The sequence below is a fragment of the Peromyscus californicus genome, unplaced genomic scaffold (genome assembly GCF_007827085.1).
Source record: "Peromyscus californicus insignis strain IS unplaced genomic scaffold, ASM782708v3 Scaffold_10__1_contigs__length_136768540, whole genome shotgun sequence".
Lineage (NCBI taxonomy): Eukaryota > Metazoa > Chordata > Mammalia > Rodentia > Cricetidae > Peromyscus > Peromyscus californicus.
Window position 1 is genome coordinate 32779536 of NW_026294391.1, and position 24678 is coordinate 32804213.

The following is a 24678-nucleotide window of genomic DNA, read 5'->3' on the forward strand; positions in this document are numbered from 1 at the left end:
AATTTAAAAAATGCCTTGTCTCTTGTTTTTGATATAGCCCTTGGAGCTTAAAGAACATACTTCTGGCTTCCTCTCTAATTCCCGGCAGCCTTGTTCAGTATTAATTCCCACAACCCTGGCACTGTGTGCTGTTGAAAGAGTGTTCTGCATTCAGTGTTCTGGTACATCTAATACTCTGTGCAATCATATTAGAGACAGATGGTCATCTTGTACTGTTGCCAGGCAATAAGACCTGCCATCTGTTGCTGTAGTCAGTCACAAACTCAGACCTCTTACCTTGTCTTACTTATTAGTGTATCCAGAAGATAATGTAGAGAAGGAATAAAGAGCTGGTTGCATAAAATGAAATGAGTTATTTGAAATAAAGGCAAGCTGTGCTTTGGTGTGGGTTGTTTTGTGAGCTAGATGGCATGTATGAGAGCTAATCTTAAGGGAAAACATTTAAAGAGGCCTCAGAAACAGGGAAGCTACTAAGCCGAGCAGATGAGTTACCCAGCATGGGAATGGAAAAATTGTGGAACACAAGGGACACTGATATTTGTGGGAGAAAAAAGTCATTCAGTGAGGTCTGCGTAAAGAGAATTCCACATAACAAGATAGCGCACGCGCACACACACACAGACACACACAGACACACACACACACACACACACACACACACACACACACACATTAAGAATGTTGATTATGAAAATGGGTTTCATAATCAGACCATGGGCACTTGGAATCAGTGGACTTTCAAAAATGACTGAACCACACTCTGCAAACCCCTCTTAAGTCAAGGCTTAAAAAGTGAAACACATTTGCTGGGCAGTCCCCAAACAAAGTCTGATTGAGAGAGTGGTAAAACTCAGGGTCACAAAAGTCCTGGAAGGAAAAGGAAGAATCAGGCTCTTCATTCATGTGAACATGGAACGAGGAAGACATAAAACTAACATCAGAACTATGGGATGTTTTTATGTAACAGTAAACAGTGTATCTTTGTTCTCAGTTATTTTTGATTTTTAAAGATGTTATTTTTAGAGCAGGTTTAAGTTTATAGCAGTATTGAGAGGAAATACAGAGATTTCCCATGTACTTCCCACACAAACACAGATGCCCCAACCAGAGTGGTCCACTTGTTACTGTTGGTAAATCTAAACCAATGGACCATCATCACCCAGGGTCCATGGTTTACATTTAAAGTCAATCTTGATGTTTTAGGAAATGTTGAATATTGTTAGATTTGATACCCCTAAGTTTTTTAATACCAAAAACTAAAAGCAAAGTAAGATTATATGGCAAATAAACTGGAGGATACATTTCTGACATGTATTACAAAGGACCAATACTAGTATTTGAAGTGTAGTTAACAGACTAGTAAGAGAGGAATACTGCTGAATGTGACAGTGCATGTCTGTAATCCCAATACTCAGGAGGCAGAGGCAGGAGGGTCACTGTAAGTTCAAGATCAAGCTAGTCTCCCTACCAATTTATATGTCATTCTGTTTCAAATAAAACAACAAATATATGAATTACGTCAGGAAAAAACTAGTTGGGTCATGAATAGACTACTGAGACTGCAGATTTGAATAAAATGAGCTTGCCTAAAGATATAGCTAAGTCTGTTTTTAAGAGAGCAGCTTGATAAGATATACATATCTATGGTGGCTAGTCTTATGTCAACAAGCTAGAGTCATCAGAGAGGAGGGAATCCTCAATTTAGAAAACGCTTCCATAAGATCCAGCTGTAGGGCATTTTCTTAATTAGTGATCAATGGGGGAGGGCCCAGCCCATTATTGGTGGTGCCATCCCTGGGCTGGTGGCCCTGGGTTCTATAACAAAGCAGGCTGAGCAAGCCATGAGGAGCAAGTCAGTAAAAATAAGTAGCACCTGTGCTTCCAGGTTCCTGTCTTGTTTGAGTTCCTGTCCTGTTTTCCTTCAGTGATGAACAGCAATATAGAAGTATAAGCCAAATAAACCCTTTCCTACCCAACTTGTTTTTTGTCATGGTGTTTTGTTGCAGCAATAGAAACCTAACTAAGACAAAGGTGCTAGGATTATAGGGTACTGCTGTGACGGACCTGACCATGTTTTGGGAGGATTGTGGAAGGACTTTGGAACTTTGGGCTAGAAAAGCCACTGAGTGTTGAGAGCTCAGTGGGATGTTCTGTGGAAGCTTGGAAGATAAGAATTTGAGAGAAGTGCAGAAGATGGAGGCCTGGCTTGTGAAGTTTCAGAGGGAAGATTAAAGACTATCAGGGCCATTTGCTATTTTAGTTCTGTCGTTGTGGTTAGCTGGGGCTGAAGAATCAGCTGTGATTAACAAGATACCAGAACTACTAAAGCGAAACCTTTGCAGTGCTTGGATACTTGATGCTAGTCGTCGGGAGCTGAGAACTTGATTAAGAAGAGACCAGCATTGTTAGGGTGACATCTTCTGGGAAGTGTTTCCTGAGAGCAGAGAAGCTGTGTTCCAGAGGCATCCTAGGTTGTACCTTGTGCTGGCAGCCGAACTTGGTAGTGTAAGAGTCACCCAGGTGGTACTGGTTTTGAAGGCATGAGGGGGTCATGGAGAGCAGCTGAGGCTTGGCACTGTGAGAGGCCAGGAAAGGCCATTGGTGAAGGTGCAGCCTCAGTGGCAGTTGAAGGCCGAGGATTGAAGGGGTCATTGCAGAGATGTTGAAAGTGCATCCCAGTTGCAGCAGAGGACCCCAGCAGTTTTGGAGATGGCAGTACAATGGGATAGCCACCAAGGACAGCAGCAGCAGTGGAGTGGAGCCAACCAGAGCCTAGAAGACAAGTTGTTTGTGTGGCAGAGGGCGGAGCATAGGAAGTGACCCCAAGCCCTTGGAGGAGCCCAGAAGATAGTGAGTGGATCCCAGACGTTGAACATTGTGTTGTTTACATGGTTAAGGTTTGGTTTTGATTTGATTTGATTGTGACTGTGCCCTGCTTCTTCACTCTTGAAATATGAAGATAATGTAATTTTGATTTTTACAGGAGACCAGAGCTGAAAGACTTTGAACTTTTAAAAGAGATTTTGAATTTTTAGAGAGATTGAATATTTTTTTTTGGTTTTTCGAGATTGAATATTTTAAAAGAGACAGAGATTTTAATGTATTTGAATTTGTAAAAACTGGGACTTTTAAAGTTATTTGTGATTTTATTGTGAGATCTTGACAAATAAGAAAGGAAGGATTGTGGTTTCTTAGTGATGTGCTTGTGTCAAGTTGACAAGGGATCAGTTGTGCTGGCTAGTCATGTCAACTTGACACAAGCTAGAGTTATATATAATGAGGGAACCTCAGTTGAGAAAATACCTCCATAAGATCCAGCTGTAAGGCATTTTCTTAATTAGTGATTGATGGGGATGGCCCCAGCCCATTGTGGGTAGTGCTTATGTCAAGTTGACACACAAAACCAGCCAATACATAAGTAAACAAGTATAAGTAGCATGGTGTTAAATTGATAGAAATGTTCACTGTGCTAAGTCAGATTTGTCACTTTCTGGATGAAGAGATGGCTTAGTGGATATAAGAGCACTTGCTGTGAAAGCAGGAGGATCTGAGTTCAAATTCCCAGCACCCATGTGTCTTTGCAGCCTGCAACCCCAGTATCGTGTGGTGAAGACAGGCCAGTCTCTGGAGCTCACTAGCCATCTAGCCTAGCTGAAATGGTGGAGCTTTGGGTTCAGTGAGAGACACTGTCTCAAAACATAGGGTACAGAGGGGAACAGCAAGATGGCTCAGTGGGTAATAATAGCCACTAGGCCTGATAACCTTTGTACTATCTGAATGATCCACATGTTGGAAGGAGAGAGCCACCTCCTCTATGTTGTCCTCTAGCTTCCACAGGCACAGTGTAGCAAGTATATACTCCCAAACATACATGCAACAATTAATTTACTAGGTAAGGTAGAGAGCAATAGAGGAAGGCACCCATCATTGGCTTCTGCATGTGTGTGCAGAGGCATGTATGTACCTGCACATGCACAAAAGTTTACACTTGAGAATTGAATTAAGTCACAAAAATAATTATAAAAAAGCAAAAACTTGTAAAATAGTTAAATGACCAACAACTCATTCCAAAAAACATAATGCAGCTATTAAAAACCATATTGAGATGCTAGTTTAAAAAAAAAAAAAAACGGGCCTGATGGTGCATACTCACAACTCTAATGCAAGAAGGTAGAGGCAGGAGAATTCTTGGGTCTTTCTGGCAGCCTAGCCTAATTATTGAACTCCAAGTGAGAGAGATCTTTTTTTTTTTTTTAGATTCATTTATTATGTGTACAGTGTTCTGTCTGCATGTATGTTTGCACACCAGAAGAGGGCACCAGATCTCGTTATGAATGGTTGTGAGCCACCATGTGGATGCTGGGAATTGTACTCAGGACCTCTGGAAGAGCAGCCAGTGCTCTCAACCACTGAGCCATCTCTCCAGCCCAAGAGAGAGAGAGAGATCTTCTAAAAACAAGGTAGTGGCTAGAGAGGTATCTTAGATATTAAGAGTATTTGTTGCTCTAAAGAGGACCAGGTTCGATTCCCAGACCCTACATGGTGGCTCATGACCATCCATAACTCCAGTTCCAGGGGATCTGATGTCCTCTTCTGACATCATGGGCACCTGGCACATATGTGGTGCACATACGTACATGCAAACAAAACACTCATACACATAAAATTAATCTAAGCATTTATTTTTTTGATTTATGTTATATGTATGAATGTTTTGCCTGAATGTATGTACACCACATACATGCCTGTTATATTCCCTGGAGCTGGGATTATGAATTTTTGGGAGCCAAGATGTGGGTGCTGGATCCTGTATAAGAACAAGTACTCTTAACTACTGAGCCATCTCTACAGCCCTAAAAAAAAAAAAGCATGTTAAGCTAGATGTGGTATAATGCAGACATGTAATCCCAGCCCTCTGGAGACTGAGGTAGTAGGTAGACTCAGCTGTATATGTAAGACTCTGTCTCCCCCCCCCCCAAAAAAAAGACAAGAAAAAAATAATCATAGAACTAGAAAATACTCATGAAGAAATATTAGATGAAAACACAAGTTTCAAAATCATGTTTATAATTACAGTATAAGTTTTGAAAGTAGGTATAAAGGGGAAAGACTAGAAAGATACGGCAAAGCATTGAGAATGCTTCTGTTTTCTGTTTGCAGGATTATAGGCTTCTACTTAAGTTTTCCTGTTTAGTTTTTTAAGGATTTGTTTATGTGTATTGTATGTGTAAGATTGTTTTTGTCTGCATGTATGTACATGTGTGGACTTGGTTCGTGGAGGCCAGAACAGTGTGTCAGATCCCCTGGACCTGTAGTTACAGTTTTGTGAGCCACTATGTGGGTGCTGGGAGTTTAACCCATCTCCCCTGCAAGAGCAGGATACTGCTCTTAACTACTGATCCATCTCTCTAGACCCCAATTTGCCTGTATTAAGCACTTTTAGTTAGTATTCAAATGATAATTCATAAATGAAGGGATTTTCTCCAGAGAGATTTCTTTTGGGTTCTAAGTCTTGTACTGTGAGAAATGTGTGGTCCATATGTTCAAGCTCTCTCCTTAACAGATACCACCTTGTTACTGGACCTCTTGGCTCTAAGACAATTTTACTGTTCAGCCTGGCTATAGAAAGCTTTCCTTAGGTATGCACTGATACTCATAACGCACAGCATTTTTAGAGTACATGATTGTAAAACAACTCCTGCTTCTTCATCTGGCCATGAGTCTATATTGTATTAAGTCGTGTATCTTTGCTTCTATTTTTCTGATAGGTAAATTGATAAGGGTAAGAGGAATGAAGGGCATGGTGCACCAACACTGACCAGGCACTTTGTTATAATAGCTTCTATTACCTTTTATTACCTCTTATAACTTGTGAGTATTAAAAAGACCCTGGGGGGCGGTGGTGGCACTCGCCTTAATCCCAGCACTCGGGAGGCAGAGGCAGGCGGATTTCTGTGAGTTCGAGGCCGGCCTGGTATATAGAGCGAGTTGCAGGAAAGGCGCAAAGCTACACAGAGAAACCCTGTCTGGAAAAACCAAAAAAAAAAAAAAGAAGAAAAAAATCCACACGTTTATTTTTTTAGCCGGGCGGTGGTGGCGCACGCCTTTAATCCCAGCACTCGGGAGGCAGAGCCAGGCGGATCTCTGTGAGTTCGAGGCCAGCCTGGTCTCCAAAACGAGTTCCAGGAAAGGCGCAAAGCTACACAGAGAAACCCTGTCTCGAAAAACAAAAAAAAAAAAAACAAAAAACAAAACAAAACAAAAAAAAAAAGACCCTGGGAGAATGTCCTGTCTGACTTAGCACAAACTCTTGATATCTCTTAACAGTTCAAAAACAGGATTTTTGACTATTTTTTTTTGAGACAGGGTCTCTCTGTGGTAGCCCTGGCTATTCTAGAACTCGCTCTGTAGACCAGGCTGACTGAGAATTCGGAGATCCACCTGCCTCTGCCTCCTGGGTGCTGGCATTAAAGGCGTGTACCGCTATCTCTGGCTAGGACGAAGAATTTTAAGAAGAGTTCCCAAATTGAGCATCCAACCCTTAAGTTAAGGATGGCTCAACCACTGCCAGCTTCATTGTCTCCCTGCTTTCCCTAGCACTCAGGGTACCCTCATTCTGTCCCATGGTGAAGTTCTTGGGAATCTAGATATGTAACTTTTTAATGCAGTCCTTCCCATTTTATTTAATAAAATTAAAATTTAAATCCCATTTAAATTGATAGTAAACCAGATTTATAGAAATTGCCTAGATTAAAATAAAACAAAACATCGCTTCTTTTCCTTAGTTATGCTAGAAATAAAAATTGATCATTAATGGTCATAATGCTTTTAGATCATGGAATACTAAGTTTGGAGGTTTCAGCTGTAAGACAGAGTGAAGGTCATACCTCTTGGTTTTTAAATAGGACTCTGCTGTACTCACACTGATAATCATTGCTGTGTTGTGTCTGTAAACAGGTTCCCGGTATAAATTTACCTGTCAATCAGCTGACTTACTTCTTCGCTGCAGTCCTCATTAGTGGTGTTGTACATGAAATTGGACACGGTATAGCAGCTATTAGGTAATAAGATTTAACTTTCTCTTTTCCTACTACATGCAAAGAAGCTTTTCATTTAAGAAGATTCATTCCTCAAATCTGGTATATTTGAGGGTTTTTTTTCCCCTTTCGGTAGATATTACTCAATGTATGCCCTCCATTTATTATTTTGGGGCAGTGTCTCTTTTATAGAAAAAAAATTAATATATTGCTGATGTGTCCTTTTAATCATGTGATCATCTGTATTCTAACTCTTTCTGTCCTTTGCTTTATGCCAGCATGATTATAATCTCAGTGCTTCAGGGTTTTTATCTAGTCTTTTTTATTTTAAAATTATACTTATTTATCGTATATGTGTGCACACACATGCACATGCTGTGGCATGCTTGTGGAAGTCACAGAACAACCTGTGAAAGTTGCTGTGTTTCTTCTGCCATGTGGATCCCAGAATTCCAACAGGTCACAGGATTGGCAGAAAGCTCCCTTATCCACAGAACCACCTTGCTAACTGGTCCTCTAGTAGTCACTGAACTCTGGTCTCTGCCACTGCTCAGAATGTAGTCAGAAGGAAAGGTCTCTTTCGCCCAGGATAGCCTCAAACTCAGGGTCTTCCTGCCTCAGTCTCTGAAGTATTAGGAAAATAAGTGTGTGCCACTGTACCTGTTTCTACCTTATCAACTGAAACAGTTTCCTGTTTCTGTCCCTGTCTCATGTCGGCTAGAATAAAAAGTTGGCTAGAAGTGCTGGGTTCAATGATATCTAAGCCTACCTAGCAACCCAGGTGGAAGATAGAGGATGAGACCTAGGACTGACTTTGGGAGTCATGCTGTGTTGGTGGTTTTGACTACCCAAATGTATCTTTCTATTTACACCTAACTAATTAAGATGGGAAGAAGGCAAGGGTAGTCACTACTTCCCTGATACTCCATGGCAATTCCTGCCATAATCAGAAGCATGCTGACAGGTATGTTTTCTCTTTTGTATGTGTGGACCAGGGAAAAGGCAAATCACTATTCTAGAGGAGAAGATTAATCATTATTTTCCAGTTGCTTATGAACAGATCTAGCTTCTGATAATAGACATTCATCTTAACACAGCATGTTTGAACATATGTGCACACTACTGGTTTAAAGAGGCAGTGTATGTGAGTGTAGGGATGGGTGTATACATGTGTCATGTGTGGAGGTAGAGAACATTTTTCAGGAATTATTTCTCTTCCTACAGGTGGGTTCCTAGACTTGAACTCAGGTTATCAGGTTTGGTAGCAAGCAACTTTATTACTGAGCAATCTCACCAGCCCCGGTTACCTCTTATAAATTTCATTTTTCCTTCCATATGTTTAGCCCTGTAAACTTTAGGGTTTTACATTATTATTAATAGTTTCATAATTTACAGTATGTTTGTGAAACATATTGGAAAACTTTTAAAATATACTTTTATTTATTCTTTGAGAATTTCACATATGTGTATGATACATTTTGATCATATCCATCCCTTAGTCCTTGCCTCCAACTCCTCTCAGACCCCCACATCTCCTTCCCAAGTTCTCCCCGCACCACTTAGTAAGTAACCCACTAAGTTCAGTTAGTGCTACCTGTTACACGCATGGTTGTAGTGCCATCCACTGGAGCATTGGCAATCTCCCAGAAACCATCAACTGCCAATCACTCCTCGGCTGGGGAAAGTGCCTCATGAACTCCTCCCCCAGTCATGCTATGCTGTCGACTGGTTTGATCTTGTGGTCTTATGCAGGCAACCATAGCTGTTGTGAGTTCATGAGTGTACTGGCCAAGTTACATCAGGAAGATAGTTTGGCGGCAGTCCTTCCCAAACTCTGGTCTTACAGTCTTTCTGCCTCCTCTTCTCCAGTGTCTGCCTAAGCCTTGAGGGAAAGGGTGTACATATCAATGTCCCATTTACAGCTGAGCACTCATAGTCACTTATTTGCTGCACTTTGACCAGTTGTGAGTCTGTTTAACTGCCATCCATTGCAAAAATTAAATAGCACGAGTGTCTCTGATAATGGTTGAGAACAGCACTAATCTATGGATATAAAGATAATCAATGCTTTAGAAGGCAGTTTAATACTATATCTATTTAGCAAAACAATAATAGTAGATTCTTCCTTAGGGTCTGTGACTTCCTGTCATAGTCACTATTCTATTACTGTGAAGAGACCATGACCAATGCAACTTTTATAAAAGAAAGCATTTAGCTGGGGGCTTGCTTACAGTTTCGAGGTTTAGTCCATGATCCTTAATGGCAGGAAGCAGGAAGGCACACATGGCACTGGAGCAGTAGCTGAGAGCTCTGCTTTCTGATCTGCAGGCAGAGAGAAAGAGACTGGGCCTGACATGGACTTTTGAAACCTCAAAGCCCACCCCCAGTAACATACTTCCTCCAGCAAGGCCATACCTACTCCAACAAGGTCACACCTCTATCCCTTCTAATCGTTTCAAACTTCAACTCCCTGGTGACTAAGCATTCAAATATATGAGCTTATGGGTGCCATCCTCATTAAACCACCACACCTCCCCACATGTAGTGTTTTAGCCAGGTTTAGTAGTAGTAAGCATGAGTTCCCTCCTGTGGAACAGGCCTAAATCCAGTCAGAAAAGTGGTTGGTTATCCACAGAACAATCTTGGCAGGTTGGTTTGTTGTTATAGCTCACAAGGTTTACAGTCCTAGCAGACTGCACAGACGGTCTGCCACTATGAACTATGAATTATTTATAAATCTCATTACCAACAAAGAGTGAATCACATGGTTGTCTTGTGCATTTACTGTTAAGGTCGTACTTTCCTCATAGTACTTGTTTGGTCCTGTGAGACTATTAAATATATGTTTTTTAGAAATGAAATGGTGGGAAAACTACTCCTTTTAAGGACTATCTTACCTGAGTGCTGGGATTAAAGGCATGCGCCACCACTGCCTGGCACCATTAACTATTTTTAAATGCAGTCAACATTAGTTCAACAGAAATATACCTACATAAATCTTGAGGATTATTTATAATAACTAAGACAAATGTGTTTGAATCATATATTTGAGTTATTTATTCCCCCTTGTCCTTCTCTGAAAATAGTTTCTAGTACTTTGTATAAATTTCTATCATTGATTTCTCATAAAATTATTAGCTATATCTTTATATACATCAAGTTTCAATTATATAATCAACAATAGCAAAAGCCTAAAAATTTGGCATTTTAAGTATATTTCAGTGTTCTCTAGAGTCTAGGCCAAAACTTTATTATTTATTACACTATTTTAAAGTTATGATTATTACTTTTTATTTTATATGTTTTACTTATCCAGGGAGATTATTTTTTTAAAATTTGAATTACAATGAATTTTAAGATTACATCATTATGCCATTTGGTGGTGGCGCACGCCTTTAATCCTAGCACTCAGGAGGCAGAGCCAGGCGGATCTCTGTGAGTTCAAGGCCAGCATGGTCTACAGAGTGAGTTCCAGGAAAGGCGCAAAACTATACAGAGAAACCCTGTCTTGAAAAACCAAAAAAAAGATTACATCATTATTAACTTAACAAATACTATAATATCAGTAAATTTGTTTTTCTTACATGATTTCTTCCATGTTTTCTTAGGGAACAAGTTCGATTTAATGGCTTTGGAATTTTTCTCTTCATTATTTATCCTGGAGCATTTGTTGATCTGTTCACTGCCCATTTACAACTTATATCACCAGTCCAGCAGCTGAGGATATTCTGTGCAGGTAACAAATAGACTTCATTGTTTTTTAAAATGTTTCTGTGTTGTTTGGGTTTGGATTTTCTGTGCTTAGTGATTTTATTGAAAGTACTCTTATGAAAAATAACATTTGGTTAATAAATTTAGCTTCTTATACTACCTCAAAAACAAATTTGTTATACTACCTCAAAATCAAATTTGTTTTGTTTTGTTTTGTTTTTGCTTGTTTTTTGAGACAGGGTTTCACTGTGTTGAACAGCCTTGGCTGTCCTGGAACTCATTCTGTGGACCAGGCTGGCCTTGAACTCACAGAGATCCACCTGCTTCTCTATCCTGAGTGCTGGAATTAAAGGTGTGCGCCACCACCACCTGGCCAAAAGCAATTTTTTTAAACCAACATAAATTATTAAAAATTTAAATTAAAAGCAGAGGAAAAAACTTTATATTTACTAAAGCAAAGGAATGGTCAAAACCTGAAACCACAACATGAAGAATGTCAACTTAGCTGAAATATACAAAGAAATGTGCAAAAGTCAAGAGAGAACATGAAAAGTCAGTCACATGATAAATCCTAGTTCAAGAATGAAGAAAAGATGGTATGCAAGGATTGATGCTGAACTCTGGTACTGTTGGAGTTCAACCAGACAGAAAGACTCACCTGGAGGTATAGAACACATATATATATATATATATACTTTCAGTGCCATAGGGAAGCTTTGTTAAACAGACCCTTCCAAGGGTAATTTATTTCTCTACAAAAGCATGTCACTATCTGATTTAAAAACTTACTACTATTAATTAAGGGATCATAATATATATATATTTCACTGGTAGGGTGCTTGCCTAGCATCTATGAGGCCCTTGGTTTGATCTCCAGCAGTACAAAAAAGCCCTTAGTTTAAATTTAAAAAGTATTCCAAGTTTGTGGTGTTTAGAAAAATCTATCCAAAAATTAATCAAATATTGGAATATCAAAATATTCTATGCAAATAATAGAAAGTCAATAAGAAATACAATCTACCATGAGAACTAATAATTGTGATTTTTATTCTATGAAATACCAAATCAGAACACCAAGCAAAATGGGTAAAGTAGAAGGACAAATATAAATATAATATAATCATCTCATAACATGGAAGATAATTATAAAGTAAAACCATGGAATCTCATAATTAGTTATATAAAAATAGGTAAGTTCGATTGTATGTTATAAACACAGGAGTCAATTTCTTTTTAAATGCCCATGAAGTTGACAAACCAAAAATAAATCCATATATTCACAAATCTCAAATCTAAAGAATAATAGGAGAATTTAGAAATTTGTCTTAATCACACATTGGGTCCATTTTATTAAAAAACATAATAGCTTAATGATATGATAATTATGATTAATTATTTATAGATAATAATGAGATAATTTTACTAGATACACAGTATAAAGCTTTACTAAAAGAAAAATTCAATGCCATACACAGTTATTATAAAATTAGAAATGAAAATAAGTCAGTCAGGCAATCAACTTAAGACATATGAAGACAAGTATAAAATAGTTAAGAAATAATGGGATACGAGCTAGACAGATGGCTCAGAGGTTAAGAGAACTAGCTGCTCTTGCAGAGGACCTAGCTAGCTTAGGACCTTAGTTCCCAGCACCCACATGGTGGTTTACAGCCATCCTTAACTCCAGGGCCAGGGAATCTGATGAATCTTTAGACTTCCACAGACACCTGATTTGCATGTGGTGCATGTACATACATACAATGAAAATTATCACACATAATATAAAGAAGTATACATATACAGGGAAAATTATCACATATAAAGAAATAATGGGGTAATTAATAATGATACAATCAAAAAATAAGAAGTTACAGAAGAGCCAGAGTGTTAAACCCAAGAGTTATTTGGAAAAAATAAATAAAACATTAAACAACAGGGAGAAACAGCTATCGACAGAATTTATATTCAGATTGGTGAATAATATCTGATATACAGAAAATTATATGATTTTAGTGTTTTTGTTCATATCTAAAAGAAGTTTTCAGAAAATGAAGAAATATAAGAATGTGAAGATAGCTGAAATTAACTAAATAGGCTAGTTACAAGAGAAGAAATTACAAAAGTTGATAAAGAATTTCCCTAAAAGTTTTATAGGTAGAATAATAAAATGCTGAACAAAGGCCTGGTGGCGGTGGCGCATGCCTTTAATCCCAGCACTCAGGAGGCAGAACCAGGCGGATCTCTGTGAGTTCGAGGCCAGCCTGGTCTATAAAGCAAGATTCAGGACAGGCACCAAAACTACAAAGAGAAACCCTGTCTCGAAAAAAAAACAAAAACAAACAAACAAAAAAATCCTTAATAAATTTTTTTCTTAAAAAAGATTATAAAGTGTATGTATGCCTTGGTAGTCAAAAAATGTGTCATTTTAAACATTAAATAATTGCCAAATGTCATCATGGTAGTCCTTTTCCTTTGATATTATAGTACAATGCAGTTCTAATACCTAGTAAACAATGTTCATTTATACAGTAAATATTAGTTCACTGATAATGTTTATATTGAGGCAAATATTTAGATACACACAGCAGTTAGGATGTATTGTATAAAGTTAACATTACAAAGTACTATCATAATTCAGAAGTTTAAGTGACATGCATAGCACTCAGCAAATATTTTCAAAAGAGTTCAAGCATATTTTGTAGTTTTCTTCAGTTTTCATTCCATATATATGTATTTTATCAGAAGTAGAGTTAAAAAAAGAAAAGAAAATTTAGCATAAACTTTTTCAAATCATATACAGAAGGCAGCTAAGCTTTCTATTGTTTTGATTGTTGTAGTTGGATTTTTGTGGAGGGTTTGGGGTTTTTTGTTTTGTTCTTTGAGACATGGTCTCATTATGTAGTCCAAGCTGGTCTTGAATGCCAGTTCTTCCTGCCTCCACCTTCAGAGACTTGAGAGTGTAGACATATGCCCTCTAATACCTAGCAGAAATGAAGTTTTGTTTTGTTAAGAAAATACAGCACTGACAGATATTTTTTGTGGTAAAGCACAAAATGTGGTATATTTCAAGAAGGCAAGGATACTTTAACAGTACATTTTGAAAATGAAAATTTACTATCAGGGAAAATTTTCCTCATCTAAGATGTTAAGACTAAAACAAAATTAACATATATTAATATTTTTTAAATCATAGTAAAAGGAGTAGTTGGATATTTCATGTATGTACAAAGCCGGGTGGTGGTGGGCATGCATGACTTTAATCCCAGCACTTGGGAGACAGAGACAGGCAGATCTCTGTGAATTTGAGGCCAACCTGGTCTACAGAGTGAGTTCCAGGAAGCCGGGGCTACAAAGAGAAACCTTGTCTCGAAAAACCAAATAAATAAATTTTATATATATATTTTATATATTTATATATATATATATATACACACACACATATATATAGACAAGACAATCAAGTATTACTTATAGCACGTATATTAGTAAGTCTTGTGGTTAAATAAGGTATAATAAAGAATTATAAAGGGGCTGAGGTTATATAGCTCAGTGGTAGGGTGCTTGTATAATATGCAGACACAAAGTGTAAAATTAAAAAGGAATAGACTTGACGGATGGTGGTGGCACACGTCTTTAACCCCAGCACTCAGGAGGCAGAGGCAGTCGTATCTCTGTGAGTTCAAGGCCAGCCTGGTCTACAGAGCAAGATCCAGGACAGGCACCAAAGCTACACAGAGAAACCCTGTCTCAAAAAAAAAAAAAAAAAAAGAAAAACCAAGAAAAGAAAAGAAAGAAAGAAAGAGACTTTTCTTTTCTCCAGATCTGATATAAGCCTGTCTGAAGGGAGTTAAGAAAATCAACTGAAATAAAATAAGGAAACTTCAGAAAAGAACCTCCTAGAAGGGAAATTTATATTCATTTAGTAATTAATTAGGACAGCAGGAAAGCCAATGCAGGCTCCACAAGCCCTTCAGAGGTGCACTATCATTTAGGCAGATCATTTAGGCATGCGCAGGATATGCTTCCTGGATGGTCTGTCGCAGTGCAGTGACGTATTCAGTGGCACGTCCAGTGACGCATGCAGTGGCGTGTCCAACGCATGCGCATATCCTGCCGGAAACAGCACTTAACGCCTCAGACGACGGCCAGCTTTTCTCCGAAGCGCACGCTTTTCGTCGAGCTCTTGGGTTCGTTTTCTCTTGTTTTGTCGTTGTTGAGCTTTTGGGTTCGTTTTTTTCTTGTTGTTTTGTCGTTGTTGAGCTTTTGGGTTCGTTTTTTTCTTGTTTTGTCGTTGTTGAGGTCTTGGGTTCGTTTTTTCTTGTTTTGTCGTTGTCGAGCTCTTGGGTTCGTTTTTTCTTGTGTTGTCGTCGAGCTCTTGGGTTCGTTTTTTTTCGTTTTTTTCTTGTTGTTTTGTTGTTGTCGAGCTCTTGGGTTCGTTTTTTCCTGTTGTTTTGTCGTTGTCAAGCTCTTGGGTTTTTTTTTGTTGTTGTTTTTGTTTTTTGTCGTTTTGTCGTTGTAGTTTCTAAGCACGCTAGCGCGTGCTTTTCTTTCCTGATTTTTTTTCTACTCCACAGCAATCTCCCACCTGCTTGCTACCCAGTACTGCTACGTGGGTCTCAGCCATGGCCTCAGAGAAACTTATCTGTCTCACCTCAGAAAACGCAGAAATTCCCGATGATTTTGTGGAGCTTCAGCCACTCAATGTAGAAACGGTTTCTGTGGAAACCAGTGCAATTCAAACCATCGAATTGTACGAAGACGTAGATGTCGATTGGGCACATGGTGGCCACTACCACTCTCCTCTTATTGCTCTGCAGCCACTTGCGGGCAGTACCCTGAGTAATGGGGACCATGATCAGGAAATGGTCATCGTGCAGACACGAGAGGAGGTGGTGGGATACCAGGACTCAGACAACCTGCTAATCAGTGCTGAATTTGAAAGCCAGATGGTTGTTCCGGTTACTGATCAAGACGACTATCTCCAGCCGACCACTGCCTCTTTGTCAGGCTTCTTGGAGGCAGAGCATGGTCAAGATGAGCTCAGCCCCTATGAAGGGAATCTCTGTAGTTTGGCGACCATTATCGAGGCCAGCGCAGAAGAAGGCATGAACCCTGACATGGGCGACAAACAGTGGGAGCAGAAGCCGATAGAAATCGAAGCTCTTGCAGGAGAATTACCCTTTGCCATGTGGGAGGCTACTGAACAAGAAGATCCCATGGCCGAAGGGCAGGCTGGCGACTCACCTCCTGATTATTCCGAATACATGACGGGAAAGAAATTTCCTCCTGAAGGAATACCTGGCATTGACCTGTCTGATCCCAAACAGCTGGCAGAATTTACAAGCATGAAACCGAAAAAACCCAAAGGAGACTTCCCAAGACCTATTGCTTGCTCTCATAAAGGCTGCGAGAAGATGTTCAGGGATAACGCCGCCATGAAAAAGCATTTGCACATCCATGGGCCTAAAGGGCACATCTGTGCAGAATGTGGCAAAGCCTTTGTTGAGAGTTCGAAGCTGAAACGTCATCAGCTGGTTCACACTGGAGAGAAGCCCTACCAGTGTACCTTTGAAGGCTGTGGGAGACGCTTTTCCCTGGATTTCAATCTGCGCACTCATGTCCGAATTCATACTGGAGACAAGCCCTTCGTGTGCCCATTTGATGCCTGCAACAAGAAGTTCGCTCAGTCGACCAACTTGAAATCACATATTTTAACACATGTTAAGAGCAAGAATGACCATTAAAAAAAGTGAGAAGATCCTTCTGAAGCCTGGGAAGTATTTTACACTAATGTGCCTGGGAATAAATATGCCTCTTGTTTGAATAGTTCTAGAAAAGTTAGTGCAGATGAATTCTACATATCTGAGGTTTATCTTTTGATAGAGTAAAAGTTAAAAGTTTTATGTTGGTAAGATGCCCTATTTTGTGCTGCAGTGGGGTTTTTGTGAAGTTTGGTTTCAACAAGATAGACTAATTCACTAACCTCACATAGTTGCTGAGATGCCATGTGTTTTGTACTGATATTTTTTGAAGCTTGGTTTCAACAAGAGACTAATTCACAAAGCTCATATTGTTACTAAAGATGGCCTTTGTTATTTTGCACCGGACTTTTTGAGAAGTTTGGTTTCAACAGGAGACTAAATCATGAAACTCATATTGCTAAAATATCCTATCTTCTGCAGTGGTATTTTCATGAATGTAGTTTGAACAAGAGACTGTTTCACAAACTAGATATGCTAAAATGACCTGTTTTATTCTCCAGTGGTATTTTTATGAAACTTGCTTTCAACAGGAGGCTAACTCATAAACCACATTGTTTCTAAAGATGGCCTGTGTTATTTTGCTCTGAAGTGTTTTGAGAAGCTCGAATTCAGCAGGAGACTAAATCACAAGCCTCTTTGTTGCTAAGATGCTCTGTGTTTTCTGCCGGGTGATTTTTTTTTGTGGTTTGGTTCAACAGGAGACTACATCATAAACCTCATATTGCTAAGGTATCCTATCTTCTTCTGAAGTATTTTTTTGAAGTTTGGTTTTAACAAGAGACGATTTCATGACCTTTATATGCTAAAATGACTGCTTTATTCTGCAGTGGTGTTTTTATGAAACTTGCTTTCAACAGGAGACTAATTCATGAACCTCATATTACTAAGATGCCCTGTATTATTCTACAGTGGTGTTATTGTAAGTTGGTTTTGACAGGAGAAGAATTCATGCACCTTACAGCATAATGTTGTCAATATGCCCTGTTTTGTTCTGCAGTGGTGTTTTTGTGGTTTTGTTTCAACAGGAGACTAATTCATGAGCCCCGTATTCTCGATAAGATGCTCTGTCTTATTTTGCAATGGTGCTTTTGTGAAGTTTGGTTTTGGCAGGAGAATTACTCATAAAATTCATGTCAAATTACATTTCTTTATACAACTGTGTTAGAAATGGCACTTTTGCATTCTCATGAATAAGAAGTTTACTTACTACTTACGTTTTTTTAATTGTGTATTCCAAGTACTCATGTTTATACTTTTAGTAATTGTATATATGGTTTCTGTGGAGTTGATGTTTATAAGAGGTATTCTTTAAAACATGGGCAGGTTTTTTTTGGTTGTTTTTTTGTTTTGTTTTGTTTTGTTTTTTGTTTTTTCGAGACAGGGTTTCTCTGTAGCTTTGGAGCCTGTCCTGGACTAGCTCTGTAGACCAGGCTGGTCTCGAACTCACAGAGATCCACCTGCCTCTACCTCCTGAGTGCTGGGATTACAGGCGTGCACCACCACCGCCCGGCACATGGGCAGTTTTATACATACATATTATCCTGCTAAAGAAATGTTATAGGTTTGTTTACTGTCTTAATTTTGGCACTATTCCTTGATGTCAAGACATTTTGTGTAAGTTTCTCTTAGCCGTATTGTACAGTATAGAATATTAGATGATTTAGTCATATTAGCCAATTTAAGCATCTTTTAGTCACTTCATCCCCTCCCCTCATAGTACCTAAGGTGCTGTTGTTGAGTGTTATTTCTTTGATCAATTAAGAGTAGTGTTTGATTTTATAATATTTTGTCTTCAAATTGATTGCATGTTTGGTGTGTACTTTTGTGTGGTAGAAAAAAGCAAAAATAAAGTAACTGTTTGGAGAATTAAAAACTGCTTGCTTGTGTGAATGCGTTAGCTAGAAAATAAGGAAAGAGGAAAGTTGCTGCCATCAGGTCAGTAACAATCAGTAATGGTAATTCTAACAAAACATCTGATAGTGCACAGGACAGTCACCGGTGACAAAGAATTATCTAGCCAAACTGTCTTTTGTGTCACTATTAAGAAACCGTGCTCTGGAGAAAGCAAAAGTTGTATGAAGTATTTCAGAAGTATACTTATAAACAAAGCATTAATGGACAAGGAGTTGTTTAGATGAATGAAACATGTCTGCTTCACACACATCCATTCTCACCTTGCTATCATTGGCAAATTCAGAATTTAGAGGGTTAACAGTACCAGCTGCAAGCCTGGAAGACAGTTGGAAAGTATCCATAGGGTCAAGAAACTAGTGCTATTGTGTGACCCCACATTTGTTCACTCGCCCATGCCTGTTTCTGTTACTAGCAACTAATTCATACAGTATTATGAATTAGTTTGTTTGGAAGAAATTCTAGTGCATGAAATAAGGAGGGGGTTTCCTTGGTTTTGATTGTTCTGTTTGTCATAGCCCAGGCTGCCTTGAAATTCACAATGTGGTCCATGCTGGCCTGTAACTTGCAGCAATTCTTCCTTAGCTTCCCAAGTGCTGAGATTATAGGCATGACACACCATGTTTAGATTGACTTATCTTTATTTTTTAATATTCTGTCTGTTTAGTGAAGTTAGGAGAGAGGTGGGTGTGGCCATGTGCATGGTATGGCATGCATTCGAAGATCAGAAGACAACTTAAAGGAAATCTGTTGTCTTCTGCCATGTGGGTCTTGGGAATGGAACTGAGGTCATCAGGCTTGGCAGCAAGAACCTTTACCAATCTAGTGATAGAATTGGTCCCTTTTTATTTTATTTTATTTTTTTATTTTTTTTTGGTTTTTCGAGACAGGGTTTCTCTGTGTAGCTTTGCGCCTTTCCTGGAACTCGCTTTGGAGACCAGGCTGGCCTCGAACTCACAGAGATCCGCCTGGCTCTGCCTCCCGAGTGCTGGGATTAAAGGCGTGTGCCACCACCGCCCGGCTTATTTTATTTTTTTAATGAAGCTTTGAAAGTACTATAAGAAAGTGTGAGTATATTATTATAAAGTGGGAAAGATTTATTGCAGCAGAGCCAATGGACCATATTGGGTTTTTTGTTTGTTTGGGGTTTACTTGTTGCTGCTGTTTATTGGACCAGGGTTTGTTTCCCTATGTAGCCCAGGTTGGTCTCACTCATGATCCTCCCTGCTCTGTGGACTGTTATGTTGACTCCAAGACATCCATAGCCTTCCCTGGTTCAGTATTCCACTATTATTCTGTTTGTACCAAAAAGTGAATTGATCATATTAAAAAATAATTTACACTTAAAATAGGATGAGGTAGAATTCCCCCATATATATATATATATATATCTAGAGCTAAAAAACTGCATTTACAAAGTAGTTGATAAAAATATTCCTCTGGAAAGCCAGATGGTGGTGGCAGGCACCTTTAATACCAGCACTTGGTAGGCAGAGGCAGGTGAATCTCTGAGTTCGAGTCTAGCCTGGTCTACAGAGTGAGTTCCAGGACAGCCAGGGCTGTTACACAGAGAAACCCTGTCTCAAAAAAAATAATAATCCCCTATATTATACAAGGAGGGAGACAGACATGATGCATGGTTCGTCAGACTTTTGTACTTCAGAGGCTGGACTCCTGTTTCGGTTTCTTGGTTGTTTTTGTGCAGGTAGATCTTTAGTTTCTTGGTCAACCCCTTCAGCCTGTTTGTCCTTTGCTCCCCTCTTCCCTTTTGTTTGTACTTTTTTGTCTAATGAACCATAACCTCCCCTCTCCCACACTCATCCTTTGAGGCTTGGGGCAGGCCTTGGCAGAGTAATTGCCTGCCACCTAGTGGAGCAACGCTTGGGTTCTTTACCACAGCTGCAGGCGCGCCTTCCCAGAGCCCGCCTTCCCAGAGCCCGCCTTCCCAGAGGCCGCCTTCCCAGGGCCCGCCTTTCTAGAGCCCCGCCTTCCTAAAGCCCGCCTTTTTGGGGCCCCGCCTTTCTATGGCCCTGCCTTCCTAAAGCCTGCCTTTTTAGGGCCCCGCCTACCTAGAACCCGCCTTTCTAGGACCCCGCCTTCCTAAAGCCCGCCTTTTTAGGGCCCCGCCTTCCTAGAGCCCGCCTTTCTAGGGCTTTCTAGGGCCCCGCCTTCCTAGGGCCCCGCCTTTCTAAGGCCCTGCCTTCCTAGGGCCCTGCCTTCTAAGGCCCCGCCTTCATAGGGCTCGCCTTCCTAGAGCCCGCCTTTCTAGGGCTTTCTAGGGCCCCGCCTTCCTAGAGCCCGCCTTTCTAAGGCCCCGCCTTCCTAGGGCCCTGCCTTCCTACTAGAGCCCGCCTTCCTAGGGCCCCGCCTTCCTCTGAGGGCCCGCCTTCCTAGAGCCCGCCTTTCTAGGGCCCCGCCTTCCTCCGAGGGCCCGCCTTCCTAGAGCCCGCCTTTCTAGGGCCCTGCCTTCCTCCGAGGGCCCGCCTTCCTAGAGCCCGCCTTTCTAGGGCCCCGCCTTCCCACGGCCCCGCCTTCCTCCTAGAGCCCGCCTTTCTAGGGCCCCGCCTTTCTAGTGTTCGCTCTGCTCTTGCACATACATACTTAGGTACATAAACAGTTAAAGCAGGCTGTTTATCACAACGCTGGTAAAGTGATTGTTAATAAGGAGCTTGATAAGTAAATAGGTAGGTTTATGGACTGGAGAAATGGCTGAGCCCTTAAAAGCATATTCTCTTCTAGATAACCTGAGTTCAGTTCCCAGCACCCACATAGTGCAGCTTGCAACCGCCTGTGGTTCTAGCTTCAGGGGATCCCATATATCTGGCTTCCACAAGTTCACACACACATAATAATTAAAAGATTAGGGGAGGGAGGTTGAGACAGGGTTTATCTGTGTAACAGTCCTGACTGTCCTGGAACTAGCTCTGTAGACCAGGCTGGCCTCAAACTCATAAAGATCCACCTGCCTCTGCCTCCTGAGTACTGGGATTAAAGGCATGTGCCACCACTGCCCAACTAATGAAAAGATTTTTAATAATGAGTTTATAATAATTGCATTTGTACTAGATCTAAGACATGGGATTGATGAGATTGCTATAATTTTGATAGTTTTTCCATATTTGCTAACTATATTTGATAAATAATTTTATACTGAGGCATTGAGCCAACTCAGTGGATAAAGGCATTTGCTGCCAAGTCTCATGACCTGAGTTCAGTCACCAGGCCTCACATGGGAGAAGACAAAAACCTCTGACAAGTTGTACTTTGATTCCCATGTGTATGTATACTGTAGCACACATGAGCGTGCACACACTAAAATAATATAATTTAAAATTTTTTAAATACATTTTCAAAATCTTTAGGGGTTGGGGATTTAGCTCAGTGGTAGAGTGCTTGCCTAGCAAGCACAAGGCCCTGGGTTCGGTCCTCAGCTCTGAATTAAAAAAAAAATCTTTAAAAAAATTTTTATTATTGTGGGGGGGGTATGCAATGTATGCACAGGTGCAGTCACCCAAGCATGCACTTGAGGAGGTCAGAGACTGATGTCCACACCTTTCTCCCTCCTCCCCACCAGGTTTGGTGAGACAGTGTCTCTCATTGAACCTAGAGCTCATGGTTTTAGACTGGCTAGCCAGTGAGCCCCCAGGGTCTGCCTGTCTTCACCCCCAGTGCTGAAATTACAGATAGGTTCCTCTGTGCTCAGCTGTCATGCAGATTCTAGGGATCTCAGTTCGGATTCTTTGGGGGGGCGGGGGTTCTCTGTGTAGTTTTGGTGCCTGTTCTGGATCTCCCTCTGTAGACCAGGCTGGCCTCGAACTCACAGAAATCCTCCTGGCTCTGCCTCCCGAGTGCTGGGATTAAAGGCGTGCACCACCGCTGCCCTGCTTCAGTTTGGATTCTTATGCTTGCACAGCAAGTGTTTTACCTACTGAACCATTTCCCCAGCCCTAAGAATTTTGCTTTTTAATATCACCTTGACTTTGGTTTGTATATACTTGAGCTTTGTATCAAAGAACATGAGCATGTTTAAATTAAGAATGTATATGTATATTCTATAAAGAATGCATAGTTAGAAGGTGTTGGTTCTACTTATATTAAATCCTAATCTCGTAATGTCTTCATAATTATAGTATTATGTAAATTTCCGATTTTAGTATCTGAAATGAAGGCAGACTTAGTGAGCATATGTCTGCTGCAACAGGAAGTAGATCCTTCTGCCTCACAACTCCCGTTCTATTTATAATCTTATTGGAATGCCGTGTGTTATGAAGTCAAGCAAACTATATCGTTCTTGCTACTGTTGAACTTACTACTTTGATCCTCTCTCTTTGCAGGTATATGGCATAATTTTGTCCTTGCTCTCCTTGGGATTTTAGCTCTTGTTCTCCTCCCGATAATCCTCTTGCCATTTTACTATACTGGAGTTGGGGTACTTATCACTGAAGTCGCAGAGGTTAGTAATGGGTCACCTAGGGTGTGCTCTCACCAGATGCTCGCTTGTAATTTTCAAAATCCCTCCAGATGCAAACACAGTGTGGGGAAATATGTTGGATTTTTTTCTAATGTCATGAAAATTGTTTGATCCCCTGAAGCTGGAGTTGGAGGTGGTTGTAAGCTGCCTGACATGGATGCTGGGGACTGAACTCAGGTCCTCTGAAAGAGTAACAGTGCCCACAAAGTCTAGAAGAGTGTCTGGGATACCCAGGAGCTGGAATTAGAGCTTCTTGAGAGCCACCTTCCATGGGTACTGGGAACCGAACTCAGGTCCTTTGGAAGAACAGCTTAACTGCTGAGCCATCTCTCTTGAATTTTAATTAGCAGGTATTTTCTATGTGTTTATAATCGGTATTCAAGTGGGTGTGTGCATGTGTGTGTGTTGATGCGTATGGAGGCCAGAGATCGATATCAGGTGTTTTCCTTAATGCTCTCTCCTAATATTCATTTATTTATTGAGACAGAGTCTCACTATGTAGCCCTAGATGTCCTAAAACTCACAATGTAGAGTAGGCTAGCTTTGAACACTTATTTTTTTAAATTGTATCATTTTATGTGTATGGGAGTTTTGCCTACACACATACACACATATGAATGTGAATATGTGTACACACACACACACACACACACACACACACACACACACACACACAGACACATACCTCTCAGGTGCCTGCCTAGGTCCCGTGGAAGCCAGAAAAGGGTTTTGGATCCCCTGGAACTGGAGTTACAAACAGTTGTGAGCCACCATGTGGGTGCTGGGAATCAAACCCTGGGTTTCCTGGAAGAAAAACCAGTGCTCTATAACCACTAAGCCATCTCTCAAGGTCTCCTCCTTAATGTTTGAGACAGGGTCTCTCACTGAGCCTGGAGCTCACCCATTTGACTATGCTGGCTGGCCAGCAAGCCGCAGGGATCTTACTGTCTGCTTCCGCAGGTAGAAACCACTCTATGTTTTTGTGTGCGGGTGAGTTATGGGCATCCCAACTCAGGTCCTCTTGCTTGCACAGCAAGCACTTACCAACAGCTGCCTCCTCAGCTCCTGTTTCTGTTCATTCTGGTTTTCTTTTTCTTTTCTTTTCTTTTCTTTTCTTTTCTTTTATTGTGTTGTTCCCCTGAAGGCTTGCACAGATCTTTCTTTTCTTTTTTAAAATGTATTCATTTTGAGACAGGGTCTGACTGTGGAGCCCTCCGTTTTCCCAGTGCTGAGATTCCAGGTGTATGCCACCACACCCAGCTTATTTATTTATTTTTAGAATGACAGAATTTGTTTATATTTATTAGGTACACATTTATTCGGTTTTGGTTCTTTTTAATTTAAAAAATACTATTCTTTGACAAGTTCATATAATGTATTTGGTTATATTCACTCTTCCCCTTAACTCTTCCCAGATCTACCCCCACCTCCCTGTCACACCCCCCAAACTTCATGTCTTCTCCCCCCCACACACACTTCATAGTCTTGGTGAACAGAGGAATGCAATTAAAATTGTTTGACTATAAATTTTGGATTTAGAGATGGATTATTTTATGCATTATTCAAAATATACTACTTTGAAGAAAACTCTAAGCTGAATGGAAAGGAATGGGAGAGTGGAGAGGGTTGTTCGAGGGAGTTGAGGGAGGGGTGAATAAGTTCAAAATACGTTGTGTGAAATTCTCAAAGAACTAATAAAAATGTTAAAAAGTATTCTACTTTTAATTAGTGCAGTGTCTATTATTATGGTTAGTTTAGATTGATTATAGCTTGCTATTATACATTG

The 24678-nt window shown here is 40.2% G+C and overlaps 2 protein-coding genes across 3 annotated transcripts in view; both read left to right on the forward strand.

Moving 5' to 3' along the window:
- Mbtps2 (membrane bound transcription factor peptidase, site 2) overlaps positions 1-24678 on the forward strand; it is a 46571-nt gene that overhangs the window by 10647 nt on the left and 11246 nt on the right. For both annotated transcript variants that reach the window (XM_052729792.1, XM_052729726.1), the window contains 3 exons: positions 6958-7061; positions 10646-10773; positions 22756-22874. In XM_052729792.1, coding sequence (XP_052585752.1) covers positions 6958-7061; positions 10646-10773; positions 22756-22874 — 351 coding nt within the window. The remainder of the gene's footprint in view (positions 1-6957; positions 7062-10645; positions 10774-22755; positions 22875-24678) is intronic.
- On the forward strand, positions 10659-22868 carry Yy2 (YY2 transcription factor). Its single transcript, XM_052729833.1, has 3 exons — positions 10659-10773; positions 15323-17239; positions 22756-22868. Exon 2 carries the CDS (start codon positions 15371-15373, stop codon positions 16490-16492), a length of 1122 nt encoding a protein of 373 aa, XP_052585793.1. The 5' UTR covers positions 10659-10773; positions 15323-15370; the 3' UTR covers positions 16493-17239; positions 22756-22868.

Coding starts and splice junctions, on each gene's coding strand:
- Yy2 (XM_052729833.1), top strand. CDS start 15,371: ATGGCCTCAGAGAAACTTATCTGTCTCACCTCAGAAAACGCAGAAATT.